Source organism: Otolemur garnettii, unplaced genomic scaffold (genome assembly GCF_000181295.1).
Source record: "Otolemur garnettii isolate 467f Iridium unplaced genomic scaffold, OtoGar3 scaffold00057, whole genome shotgun sequence".
Lineage (NCBI taxonomy): Eukaryota > Metazoa > Chordata > Mammalia > Primates > Galagidae > Otolemur > Otolemur garnettii.
Window position 1 is genome coordinate 1,366,451 of NW_003852452.1, and position 13,764 is coordinate 1,380,214.

The following is a 13,764-nucleotide window of genomic DNA, read 5'->3' on the forward strand; positions in this document are numbered from 1 at the left end:
TCTTTTAAAGTATTTTATATTGGATAATTCCCCTGATCACCCAAAGCCCCATGAATTCAACACCAAGGGCATTTCCCCCAAACACAACATCCCTAATTCAGTCTCTAGATCAGAGATGAAGGGGTATAGAACTTTAACATATCCCTTCATTTATTGAGGGGATTTATTGAAAGGATTGTCAATGCCATAGAGGAGAACACTGGTAGAGACAACGTCATAAAAGTCTAGAAGCATTACACCACTGAACATGCAGCACTGTGTAGAAAAAAACACAAAAACCATTAGGCCCCACAATTTAAATTTCTTCTGGAGAAAACTGGCTGGAAGTTGTGCTTGACTTCACAGGATTCACAATGGAGCCAATCAAGGAAATTATGAAAGAGATTGTAGATATGGCACACACACCAAAAAACCCTCACTGTTCAAAGGTCAACCATATGATGCAGTATGTTGAACTGTAGCCAAAATGTTGTACAGCAGATTTCTAGAATTTATTCATCTTGCATGAGGATTTTGATAGGTATCACATTGAATCTGTGTATATATTTAGATAGAATAGAAATTTAGTGTTATCAAGTTTCTCAGTCCATGAATGTGAGATGTGTTTCCCATTGTTTGTGGCTTCTTTAATTTCTTTCACCAATGTTTTGAAGTTTTCAGTGTATAAATCTTTCATTTCATGGAGGGTACAAAGAATTAGTCTACACTAATTGCATTTGTTAGGAAGTCCCTCTTATAATTATGTTCCACCCCCAAGAGGTGTGCCATACACTGTAACCACCCATCCCCTGATTAGTGTATAGAGATACCACTATTTCTTATGGTGATTTTGTATCTGCAACTTAATTAAGAGAGCTTAATTCCTTTACATTTAGAGTGATTATTGATGGGGAAGGAGTAACTATTGTCATTTTGTTAATTGTTTGTTTTCTATTTATCCTAGTATTTTCATCCCTCTTTGGCTGTCTTCCTTTATAATTCATGATTTTTTTTTGTATTGGGTTGCTTTGGTTCTTTTTTTTTTCCTTTTTTTTTATAACTTTTATAGATTGTTTTGGGGCTAACTTGAGACTTACTTAAAATACAGCAGTCTATTTTAAGCTGATAATAACATCAATTGCATACAAAACCTTTATATTTACTAACACAAGTTATCTTAAGGAGGTTGCATTTACATTTATTTATACCGTGTACCCTCTAATGTATTTTTAGATATACTTACTTTTTAGGATTTCACCTCTTAATTTTTATATCAGAATTAAAATGATTTACTCTGCACCAATACAGTAACATAGTATTCTGTATTTGTCCATATAGTTAACTTTATCAATAAGTTTCATACTTGTCATGCCACCATATTGCTATTTATCATCCTTTTATTTCAAGTTGAAGAATTCCCTTTGGTGTTTCTTGTAAGACAGGTCTAGCACTGATACTCTTCCTCAGCTTTTATTTGTCTAGGAAATCTTCATCTCTCCTTCCTTTCCTTTAAAGAATAATTTTAATGAGTATAGTTATTTTCAGTTGAAAGGTTTGTCTTTTCTTTCAGCATTTTGAATACACTCTTGATGGTATCCCATAGTTCTTAGGCTTCCTTCATTTTCTTTCATTCTTTTCTTCCTCTGACTCAATAATTTCAAATAATCTATCTTCAAATCTGTGGGTTCTTTCTTCTGCTTTCTTTAGTCTGTTATTGAACTCCTGTATTGAATATTTTAGTTCAGTGTTCTTAAGCTATGTATTCTTCAGCTCTAAGATCTTTGATCGATTTCGTTAAAATTTTTGATCTCTGTTGAAACTCTCTCTGTATGTATGCATTGTTCTTCTGTGCTTATTGAACAGTTTTATGATGGTTATTTTGAATTCTATGTCAGTTTACTTACATATATTCATTTCATTAGGCTCTGTTTCTCAAGTTTTTCTTATTCCTTTCTTTGGATCTTGTTTCCCTGTTTCATTTTTCATGACTATCTATGCATCTACCTTTCCAACTCTTCATGGAATGGCCTTATACAGTAGAAAATATTCATTCATCAACCCAGCCAGAGCTTCTGTGGGCCTCTAGAATCTTCATGCTTGTCCAAACTGTAGTCTTTTTCTGAGGAGCCCCCAGACAGCTAAAATGTGCAGGATCCTATCAGCACTTTTACACAGTTGAAACAGAAGCCATTCCCACGATCAATTCCCAGAAAAGTTTGGACTTTTGGCATACCATCCAATTCTTTTCCTTCCCAGGGATAATTTAGGAACCAAGGGTTTTTGCCTCCTTAATATATATAAATCTGGGATCTGGGAGGAGATATGACATGTCCTCATGTACTAGTTTACCCTTTTTGTTCTTTGTAGCCCCATCAGGGTCCAGCATATACCTGGCCCCAAAAAGGCAAGATAAAGCCAGTTCATTGATTAAAACGTAGAAAGCATAAAATCTTTCCCTACCACAGAGAAACTGAGAGCAAAGTTTCTTTGTTTTGTTGCCTGCTAACTTGATATGAGGTTGAGGGAAGGAGCTATGTTGAGTGTCCACATACAAGTTCTGACTGCCACATTTTTTCTCTGTAGCCCCCAGAGGTTTAGGATATGCTTAGTCCTTTGAGATAGGTGACATAGGAGCCTTTCCCTTGGGTAACACCTGTAAAAGTTGCCATGTTGGATTATAGTCCAACTCTTTCCCTCCCCAGGAAGAAGCTGGGAGTTGTTTTGTTTTATTATTTCCCACTCACTGTGTGTTAAGCCAGTGGGAATAGCTGTGGCAAGTGTCCACACACTAGTTCAAACTGCTGTTCTTATTATATGGCACTATGCTGAGTAGAGAATTATGTAAAAGGGTGTCTCCAATTTATTTCCCAGTCTCAATATGTCTGATTTTTCATTTTCATGAAGTATAGGAACCTCTCAACTAGTTTCTGGATTTCTCACAAATAGAATAGATATGTGTATTGCTATTTAATCAGTGTGTTGGTGGTGAGAGGGAGGAGTTCAGTGCTTCCTATTCTGCTATCTTGCTGAGAGGTATACTTTCTTCTTACTTAGAATGTTTATCTTATACCTACTAAAATAGCTCATTTATACTCGAGATGCAGTATTTACATATTACTCCTATGCATGCTTTAAATGAGAATGTATTTGAAATAAAATAGTTAGATCATCCCTGATATTTAGAGTTAAACTCTCCTAGGTTACTTTTAAACATGAATTTTTATTGTGTGTATTTTTTTCATCCTCTGCACTGTCTACAGAGATGGAGATGCAGGTTTCCTGTGGGAGGCCTTTAATGGGCTCTGAGGATTTCTTGCGAACTACCTTTGTTTAAACCAGACTAAAAATATCAGTTCTTTTTAAGCCAAAGAATGTATATTCATTTCAATATTATATAATGTAAATCATAAGAGTTAAAAGGATTGTGTTATTTCATTCATTCATTTATTCAGCAAAAGGTGCTTTTATGACTTCACCAGGCAGTACCATATACATTTTCAGACAAGAATGAGGTGAGGATTCATATTCTGTCCATAAATAGTTCTTAAATGCTCTATAGGCTTCAATGTCCAATGATGTCAGTTGTCCAGTTATGTATTCCAAAAAGTCACCAATTTCCACATTCTCAGGCAATGACAACAATGTCATGACTGATTCCTTAACAATACCAGTTGCAAGGTGTTATCCAATGTTAGACTTATCTTGGATTCAGAGATGGAAAAATGTGAAAAGAAAGAAACATTATAGAATTTATAAATATAATTGATTTTCTTCCTCTATGGAGAAGAACAATTGTGACCATTGTTTCTCAGAGCTTACTATTTTCACAATGATTGTTGATTGGTTTTTTTCTAATTATTTATTCTAGGCACTATCAGAATAACTCCTAAAGACTCTCGTTGGGTTGGTGCTTGGTGGCTTACTTTCCTAGTGTCTGGACTAATATCCATTACTTCTTCCATACCATTCTTTTTCTTGCCCAAAAGTCCACATACACCACAGAAAGAAAGGAGAATTTCAACATCTTCGCATCTGCTCAAAACAGAAGAAGAAAGGAATCAGTCTGCTAATTTGCCCAACCATAAAAACAGTGTTGCCGATAGTGTGACTGGTGAGTATTTTATAGTCATAGTCAACTTGAAATCGTTAATTTTAATGAAAGGGGAGGCTATGTACTCAACAACAATAAATCTTTCCCAAAACATATGAAATTAGCTTTCATCTGCACTAAATTTGGCTGAATTATTTTTCTAGAAATCGTATTAAAATTAGTTAGATTACATAAAAAATATGAAGAGGATATAGTTTGTGCTCTTTAGCAGGGAGAAAATAACCAAAGCCTAAAAACATCTATTCTTTATAAGCCAAAGAATGTGCATTTATTTTGATATAATATAGTATATTATCAATATTTAATAGTATAGGGTTAAAGAATTATAATATTTGATTAACTCATTTATTCCACAAATGATGTATTATCTTTTAAATACGTTTTTAGGTTGATTTGCTCATTTTTTTTGAGGGTTTGTGTGTATATATTCATCAGGATATTGATGTACAGTTTTCTTTTTCTGGGTGTCTTTCTGTGGTTTGGGTATCAGGCTAATATTAGTCTCATAGAATGAATTGGAAATAATTTCCTCCCACTCTTCAATATTTTGGATCAGTTTCAAGAGGATTGGTATTAGTTCTTAATATGTTTAATAGAATTCAGTTTTGAGTTCATCTGTCCTTGAGAATGTTTTTGATGTTATTGGGAGATGTATTGTAGCTTTGTCCAGGAGTATATTTCTTTCTGGTTCAATCTCAACAGGATTTATGTTTCCAAGAATTCATCTGTTTCTGGTTTGAGGGCATATAGTTGTTTATAATAATTTCTGATGACCTTTTATATTTCTGTGGCATCAGTAGTAATGTCTTTGTCTCATTTTTAAACAATAATGTTTTAACAGCAATTTTCAGATTGAAAGAAGTGAAGAAATAGTCAAAACCAAAGCAGTGCAATCTCTACCCTCAAAGCAAAATTTTCAAGTTTCATCAAAGTCAGATTACAAATTTTCATGTGTAGCCTAAGGTTTTTCTTTCATTAGTTCTTCCAGTTATCCATTTTGTTATTTTCTCTGCTCCATGGTGCTAAGTCAAGAGTAATAAATAGTGTACTGGAGCTCATGAGAGAGGATTGTTAAATTTCATTTATACTGGTAGCTTGAAATTGTCCATAACAAGAGAATTTGTCATCATTTACTACCATGGACTTTAGGAAATACTACAAATTAGGGTGTGTTTCCCCAAGAGTCAGTTAGATATTTATCAGTGCACAACTGAATTAAAAGTTTTTATAATTTAACAGGCACACTAAAAATATCATACCGAGAAATTTTTATTTTGTATATACTATGCTTCCACTCTACCAAATAAAATTACAAAATCTAATGGATTGTCTAAGTTTATAAGGGCCAGGGTTGACTGTGAGCCCACCAAAAATGGAGAAGATAATGAAGATACAAAAATAGGACAACTGCAAAAATCATCTATATTATCAACTATGTTTTAGGATGGTGACCTGCCTAGTAGAGAGAACCTTAGTTATGTGCCTAATGGGAATGCATAAAATAACTAACAATATGGAGTCAGAAGAAAAAGGTTGTAGGCAATGATTCTTGTACTAATGATATGGCAGTTAGTTGTAATAACAGTCATGCTATTGAGACACAGCATCATTATCTCCAGTCCTTTCGTGCATCTTGAATAGGTGATGTATACTACTACCAGGATTTACTGATGCTGTGTTTTATGACAGAAAAGCTATATATCAGGAAACAAAAGGTCCGAATCCTCATACTAAATTGATATTTCAGATTTTTGAACCTCTATGTTCTTATTTCTGTGACCTTTAGATACGCTATCTTTCTTAACTTTATGTTTAATAATTATATTATTGCTATAACAATTACACTATTAAATCCTAACGAATAAGGGACACCATATGGCTCACTCAATTTTGTTTCTTGAGCACTTAGTACGCTGCCTGGTATTCCATGAAAAGCCAAATATTTACTGAATGAATAAATGAGTGATTTAATATGTATGCAGCAGTATGGTAAAGTGCAAGGGGAACTAAATAGTATTAAGTGAACACAAAGCCTGATACAAAACAGCATTTATGTGTGATCCTATTTGAGGGTCAAATGAACTAAATAGAGAAATATTAAGGTATGTGTGGAAAATATTGAAGGATTATTATAAAGCTGTTAAAAGAGAGACTGTGGGGTGCTATTCATTTCTGTTATGTCTTTGTGCAATTTTAACATATTTGTAAGATTCAGATATTGATGTATATTTATGTCAAATCATAATGTTTTGTTCATTTTCATAATTTCATAGGTTTTCTCCAGTCTTTGAAAAGCATCCTAACCAATCCCCTGTATGTTCTATTCGTAACTTTGACATTGTTACAAATAAGCAGCTTTATTGGTTCCTTTACTTACGTCTTCAAATACATCGAGCAACAGTATGGGCAGTCGGCATCTCACGCTAACATTTTGTTGGGTAAGACATAGGTTTTTACTTGTTTGCTTGATAAACTATTCAGACTATGAACTATTATTCAGACTACTGAATCATTGTGTTCCAAGTAGTATTGTATGGTGATGGCAATGTCATGGCTTAGTAAGCATCATTTCCTTTCATTCTTTCTCAAACTTTATCAAATTGGTCAATCTCGTGATGGCATCATTGTTCCACATTTGAAATTGCATCTTATGTCACACCAAGTATGAGTTCCCAAAGGAAAAGTTGCATGTGAATGAAACATTTGGACCTGGTATCTGCATAATTGGATCGTATAATTTAGTGCTGAGATTCTGAGACAAATCCTTTTATAATATAATCATGATAATCTTATAATTCATGGACTTTATAATCAGGACCCAGTGACTTACAAAAATATAACATCAATGTTTGCAAAAGGAGGATTGATTTAAATATATTGTTAAAACATGCATAATTCAAAAAAATCATATTTTAGAGAATACATTTTGCTACCCTATCTGTTTTCAATGGCATATTGAAACCTGCTTTTTAAAGAAAAAATTTTCTCCCCACAAATCCAATATTGTAGAAATTGAATAAATATTTGAAGAATTAGCAATTTATCAAGTAGTATATGACTAGAAATTAAATGTAAACAAGAAAATATTAATTAGAAAATGAATATTAAAGCAATGGGCTAGCCTTCTGTATAATCTCCCTGTTGAACTTAAGATAAAGGTTTAAGCTTTAAAGATTCATTTTGACTCCCAGTAACTGAATTTGATAATTAAGATTAAGTTACTGGGAGTCAAAACTAAACATAATATTAAAACTAAGAGTAAAGGATTTTATACTTAATCTTAGCCAAAAGGCTAAGAAGCAACATAAGGGATTTTGGATGATAGGATCAAAGTCTCATAAGCAGAAAGATGGTATTTTTGTTGTTGTTGTTTTCAAGATGTGGGAGAGGTACCTCAGAGAAAGCATCTCTTTGGACACAAAGTATTCTCAGTAACTCCCTTTTACTATTGAGAAAACCAAGCCTTCAGCATTGGCAGGAACAAATTACTTTTGTCCGTTTTAGGTTACACTGGTCCCCTATCTCTATCCTGGCCTATCACCCTTGTATTTAAGAAGTAATAAGAATAGATGAATTTGGTGAATATGTACTATATTTCATATATAATCCATATCAGAAAAACTATATATAATTACAACTTTTTTCTCTTATTTTTAGGAGTCATAACCATACCTACTATTGGAACTGGAATGTTTTTAGGAGGATATATCATTAGAAAATTCAAACTTACCTTAGTTGGAATTGGCAAATTTGCATTTTTTAGTTCTTTCTTATCCTGTCTCTTTTACTCATTAAATTTTATTCTGATCTGTGAAAACAAATCAGTTGCTGGCCTGACCTTGACCTATGATGGGTATGTATACATTACTATATCAATTGTATAACATGTTAACCATCCAATTAAAAGACTTTGTGTTAGTACAATAGGGCAGAAAGCAATTTTACAAAACATTCTTTAATTGGGAGAAATTTACAAATTCTTAAAACATCTTTTTCTTAAGACCTCAAAAAGTGCTTCTATTCCTTCCCTTAAAAAAAGGAAAACAGGTTGTAAGAATATAACTATAATTTGTTGGATACATACAAGGAGTGGTAGATGCTTTTATCCCCATTTTATGCTAGGAATGTGGGGCTTAGGGAAATACACAAATAATAAGGCTAACACTATTAAGATCCTCACTTAAATTAAGTGTTTTTGACTCTAAAACTGAGCATTAACTACTGCCATCATTAATGGATCATAAGGGCAATAAAGGACATTCTCCAAAAGTGACTGAACAACTTTTATCTGTAGTTCATTTTAATGTTTGCCAACTATCTTTCTAAAAGGACACTTCCACACACAATTTACATTTTCTGCAAGCTCATATTATTTCTTCTGGTATTGTCCTCATTGAAAGTAGAATTAAGAAATATATATAATTATAGATTAGTCCTTGGACAATCTACTTTTCCATAATTAGCATGTATTGTAAAGTATTTTTAGTACTATAGTCTCTACTCTAAATTAAGGGCAGGATTTCTATGCCGACTTCTGATCATCTCCTGAATATTGCCAATAGCTTAAACTTAGAAAGGTTCACATTCATAGCAACAAAAACAGTACTAAAATAGCCTTCAGATCACAGTTCAGTAACTATGCCATTTAGTACTATTTTCTTTTAGCTCCAAGAGCCTTCAAACCCCGGATCCTGGGAGATATTGAATTTAACTTATCAATTTTTCCTAAAAGCCCTTATATAAACATCCTATTCTTGGAGGCTTGCAAACTAATCATGAATTATTTCCCCACCTGCTTCTAATCCTGAACTGTTATTGATCTTTCCCATACACCATCACCTACTCTATCTAACAAAACACACTGTACCCAGAACATTGAATTCTGGAAGTAAAAAAACAAACTTTAGAGATCGTGCAGTCAACCCTCTGAAATCCCTTTCTTTCGTATATGAGGCCCAGAGAAATCGTGACTTGTCTGAAGTCACACAATGACTCCAGGCAGACCCTATATCCTAACATCAGTTCTTAAGGTTTCCTGGTTGTCTGGGAAGGTTTTATCCTAAAGCCAGTTTCCTGAAAACTGGTATAGTAGTAATTACACTGTCTGTCTATTCAAAAGATCGCAGCAAGAGTTCCATGGGATTTTTTTTCATTTAATGAAGTTTTATTGAGTGCCTCCTTAAAGGTCTGGTTGGGGAAAATGAAAAGTGACTAAGCATTAAAAAATAACGTCATTAGCAAATCAAAATTCTCTATCTAATGAAAGGGAAACACTTGCTCTTCTGTCTTTTCTCTTTCCCTTCTCTTGTCCCTCCCCAGCTCTTCTTTCACTTCTCCTCCCCCTCCCCTCTTCCTCTGCTGTCTTCTCCTTCATCTGCTTCTCCTCCCCCTCCTTATGCTCTTTCTCATCCTTCTCCTCTCTTTGACATGTGTCTATCATGTATTTTCAGAAATAACCCAGTGACATCTCATGTGGATGTACCACTCTCTTACTGCAACTCAGATTGTGATTGTGATAAAAATCAATGGGAACCAGTCTGTGGGAACAATGGAATAACTTACCTATCGCCTTGTCTAGCGGGATGTAAATCTTCAAGTGGCAGTAAAAAGTCTACAGTGAGTATTAGTTTTTACTTTCTGTCTTCTTAATCAAAGTCACAGATTAGATTTAACAATTACCTAAAACTCTTTCTGTAACTAAGATATCCAGTAAAAGAGATAAAACAAAAGGATCCCAGTATTATCTGTGGCCTCAGTGGCTGTGATGTTGTACAATATAAACAAGGATTCATACAAAATCCTACCCAGGACACAATCAGGTTTTTCTGTTACTTAAATTCTACGTGGAGATTGCCCCACCTTTTCCCCTTGAGATTGTAAGACCTGTTAACATTTGAATGCATGTAAGCTTTCTAAGAAGCACCTCCCTTGACTGAAGAACATGATTTCTACTAAGTCGTTATTATTTACCTATCAGACGTTAGTGGAAAGTTCTGCGTTAATCCTTGGTCATCACTACCTACCTCACTATAACAATCTATGTGCAGATGTGTATATAGATTCAATGGTTGTAGCGCTGAGCTCTCTACCCTTTTGACTTTCTGGGAAATGAATCAAAGCTTCATGTTCACTTCACTGCCAAATTCCTTTTTTTTTGAGACAAAGTCTCACTTTGTCACCCTCAGTAGAGTGCTATGGCATCATAGTTCACAGCAACCTCTAATTCTTGGGCTCCAGCTATCCTCTTACCTCAGCCTCCCCAGTACCTGGGACTACAGGTGCCCACCACAACACCCAGCTACTTTTAGAGGCGGGTCTCACTCTGGCTCAGGCTGGTCTTGAACCCCCGAGTTCAGGCAATCCACCTACCTCAGCCTCCCAGAGTGCTAGGATTACAGGCATGAGCCACTGCACCCTGCATACTCCCTAATTCTTGACTGCCAATTTTGATTTCCCCAAAGCTGCCATTTCTCCCATGAGGATAATTTAATATCCTGCTTCACCCTCCCTCCTGGTTCATCTTACAAGGGTACATGTGAATCTTTCTAAGTGTAGAATACAAATGCCTTAATACAATAACTAAGAAAAGGCTTAGTTAGACGTGAAGGCTACGTTAACCAGTTTGATGAAAACATTTCAAATTGTATATAAAAACAGCACATTGTACCCCATGACTGTATTAATGTACACAGCTATGATTTAACAAATAAATAAAATAATAATAATATCCTGCTTCACCTATTGCCAACATATCCCATAAAAATGCCATTTCTATCTTCACTCCAAACATTTCTTCCTATGTGAAGTGTAGGTTCTCCCCAATCTCCTGAATCATTCCCAGTAGTTGGGAATCAAATATGATGTCCCCCATACCTGTAACCCACTCAACATCTCACAAAGTTGAGTAACTACTTCTCAGGCTCCTCTCCCATAACCAACATTAGTGACACAATCAGGTCTGATTATTGCTCTCTGCCACACCATTCTGTTTGATTTTCAAGCACTTTCCATCTTTCCCTTGCCCATTGTCCTACCAGTTGTATTATGGATAGGCATGGAGAACTCTGAAGAATAAAAGACCCTAGGTTTTTTGAAGATAGGACACAACTTTAATAAACTTGCACAAATATGGCCCCCAAAGTATAATTAAAAGCACATATTTCACAGTCATGGTTGTAGTACTTTTCACTGGGGGATTCCCACTTAATCTATGTCCCACTCTGTCCCCTAGTGTAGACTTCCAAGGAAAGCCCTGTCTACCAGGGAGACATCTTCTTAATACTGGCAATGCCATTTGAAGGATACTGCAAAGTTCTTTTACTAAATCTTTAGTAATAAACCATCTTTTCGTAAAACAATGTTCTTTGTACCAAAGTTTGGTTTCATTGTCCATATGCTGGAACCATAAAGGATTCCTCCATAATATTCTTAGTGAACAAAGAAAGTAAAAAACTTAAAAAAAGTAATCTTGGGAGAACCATACAAGGATGGATTCAAACTCTTCTACAATTCCCCCGAGTAATTGGTCTTTAGCCCTAACAGCTTCAAGGTGAATTTCTCTTAAACCTCAATTTGTTCTAGAATAAGCACCACTTTTATTCTATTTTATTATTATTATTATTATTATTACTATTATTATGCAGTTTTTGGCTGGGGCTGGGTTTGAACCTGCTACCTCCAGCATAAGGGGCCAGCGCCCTACTCCTCTGAGCCACAGGTGCCACCCAGCACCATTTTTATTAAAGCCACCTATCTACATAAATCTCCTGCTGGATAAGCTTCTAAAATTATTTGTTCATAAGTTTTCTCCTTCTGTGCTCTGTTTGTTGAACCTCTTTGGTAAAAAACAGCATCTATCTGATTATCTGTCATGCTCTTTAATGTTTTGCCTGCTAAAATAGAACTCAAACACCCCTGTTTGGCTTTATCTTCCCTAAACTTTGTTCTATTCTCATGGGTGGCTTTAGTTCCAGATTTGGGCCTCTCCTAAACAGCTATGTTTTCTGAATTCTTTGGGTCATCCTTCCCTGCAGCAGTCTCTGACAGTTAATAGGCATTGCTGAAGAGGCTAAATAAATGTGCTATTGACAGTAAAAATAAGTAGGAGAAAAATACTAAAAAGAATTTATATGAACAAGAAAATTATATACAGAGTTTCAGACACTAATTTATTCACTTCATTTCTAGTTTTAAAATTGAGAATGACTTAAAGGTTAAGAGTGAATGACTTTGTCTAGGAATCCATGAGACCGTTGAGTCTTTCAACTAGTAAGCAACTGTACTTTTAGAATTTGTTAGAACTATACATCTTTTAGTTTGAATGAATGAAATTTGGTTATATATAATGGAATGCGTGTATAGACTTGCTGTGTTTTATAAATGTATTCTGTGATATTTTTAAAACTATTTTTTAGGTATTTCATAACTGTACTTGTGTGGAGGAAACTGGTTTTCATAATAAAAATTACTCAGCCCTTTTGGGCGAATGCCCCAAAGAGGATGTTTGCACAAAGAAATTTTACATGTATATAACAGTGCAAGTCTTGAATTCTTTTTGCTCTGCCCTTGGAGCCACCTCCATTGTCTTGCTAATTGTTAAGTAAGTATAACCTTTTAAAACATTTTTATGTATATTAAATTATAAATACACCTAATGATATACATAGTTTGTCATAACATACATGGAACTCAAACTGATACTGTGTTACACTTTAATTTTCTGAAAATGCATTTTCTTAGAATTATAGTGATCCTTAATGCCCTACTTAATCATTCTCGGATTCTTCCATCATGAAATCTTGATTCCATCCTTTCTCCTCTTACTAAGATTCTTTTAACTTAAGTTGCCTGGCATCTTGTTGGGCTTATCATGGTTAATTATCTATTGATTTCCTTGAAAAAAAAATCAGATATAATCAGACATAAATGTAAACTCCAGTCTCTAATGAAACTCCAAAGCTTTTAATCTACTCATAGCATGGCTTTTTGCCTCGTCTTCCAGCATGTAATCACAGGTAAGTATATCAGGGTGGCTCATGCCAGCTGTGTGAGAGGACAGAGGAGAGAGGATCCCTAGAGGAGTCTGAGTCCAGACAAGGCAATATCGCAAGACCCCATCTCTACAAAAAATCGTAATCTAAAAACTTGCCCAGGCATGGAGACATGTGCTGATAGTCTCAGTTACTCGGTAAGAGCAGGAGGATCACTGTGGCAGCAGTGATCTATGATCGCAGGAGTTTGAGGCTGCAGCAGTGATCTATGTATGATTGCACCATTATATCACTACACTCCAGCCTGGGTGATAGAGCAAAAAACCTTATCTGGAAAAAAAAAAAAGAGGAAGAAAACCTAAGTTGGCGATTGAGATGTGTGGCTGTGTGAAGTGTGAGGGAAGGGAGATTCAGAGAATGCTTCTCAAAGAAATGGCATTGGAACTAAGGGTCTAAAAAACAAACCAGCCAAACAAAGTGCTTTTGCATGTAAGAGGAAAACTCTACTCAATGCAAGGTGGTGGGCAGGGAAGGAGGGAGCAGGAAGAGGGTGAGTGTGGAGGATGGATGCTCCAACTTAATAGGCACAATGTTAGGGTGTATGACATACCTCCTGGAGGCAGGACACAATTATAAGAGGGGCTTTACTTAACAAATGCAAACAATGTAACCTAATTCATTATA

At 35.0% G+C, this 13,764-nt stretch overlaps 1 protein-coding gene across 6 annotated transcripts in view; it reads left to right on the top strand.

Annotated features, from left to right (window-relative positions):
* LOC100966263 (solute carrier organic anion transporter family member 1B3) overlaps positions 1-13,764 on the top strand; it is a 94,465-nt gene that overhangs the window by 62,233 nt on the left and 18,468 nt on the right. For all 6 annotated transcript variants that reach the window (XM_023514728.1, XM_023514727.1, XM_023514729.1 and 3 more), the window contains 5 exons: positions 3,848-4,090; positions 6,364-6,528; positions 7,748-7,943; positions 9,541-9,706; positions 12,505-12,689. In XM_023514728.1, the coding sequence (XP_023370496.1) occupies positions 3,848-4,090; positions 6,364-6,528; positions 7,748-7,943; positions 9,541-9,706; positions 12,505-12,689 (955 nt within the window). The remainder of the gene's footprint in view (positions 1-3,847; positions 4,091-6,363; positions 6,529-7,747; positions 7,944-9,540; positions 9,707-12,504; positions 12,690-13,764) is intronic.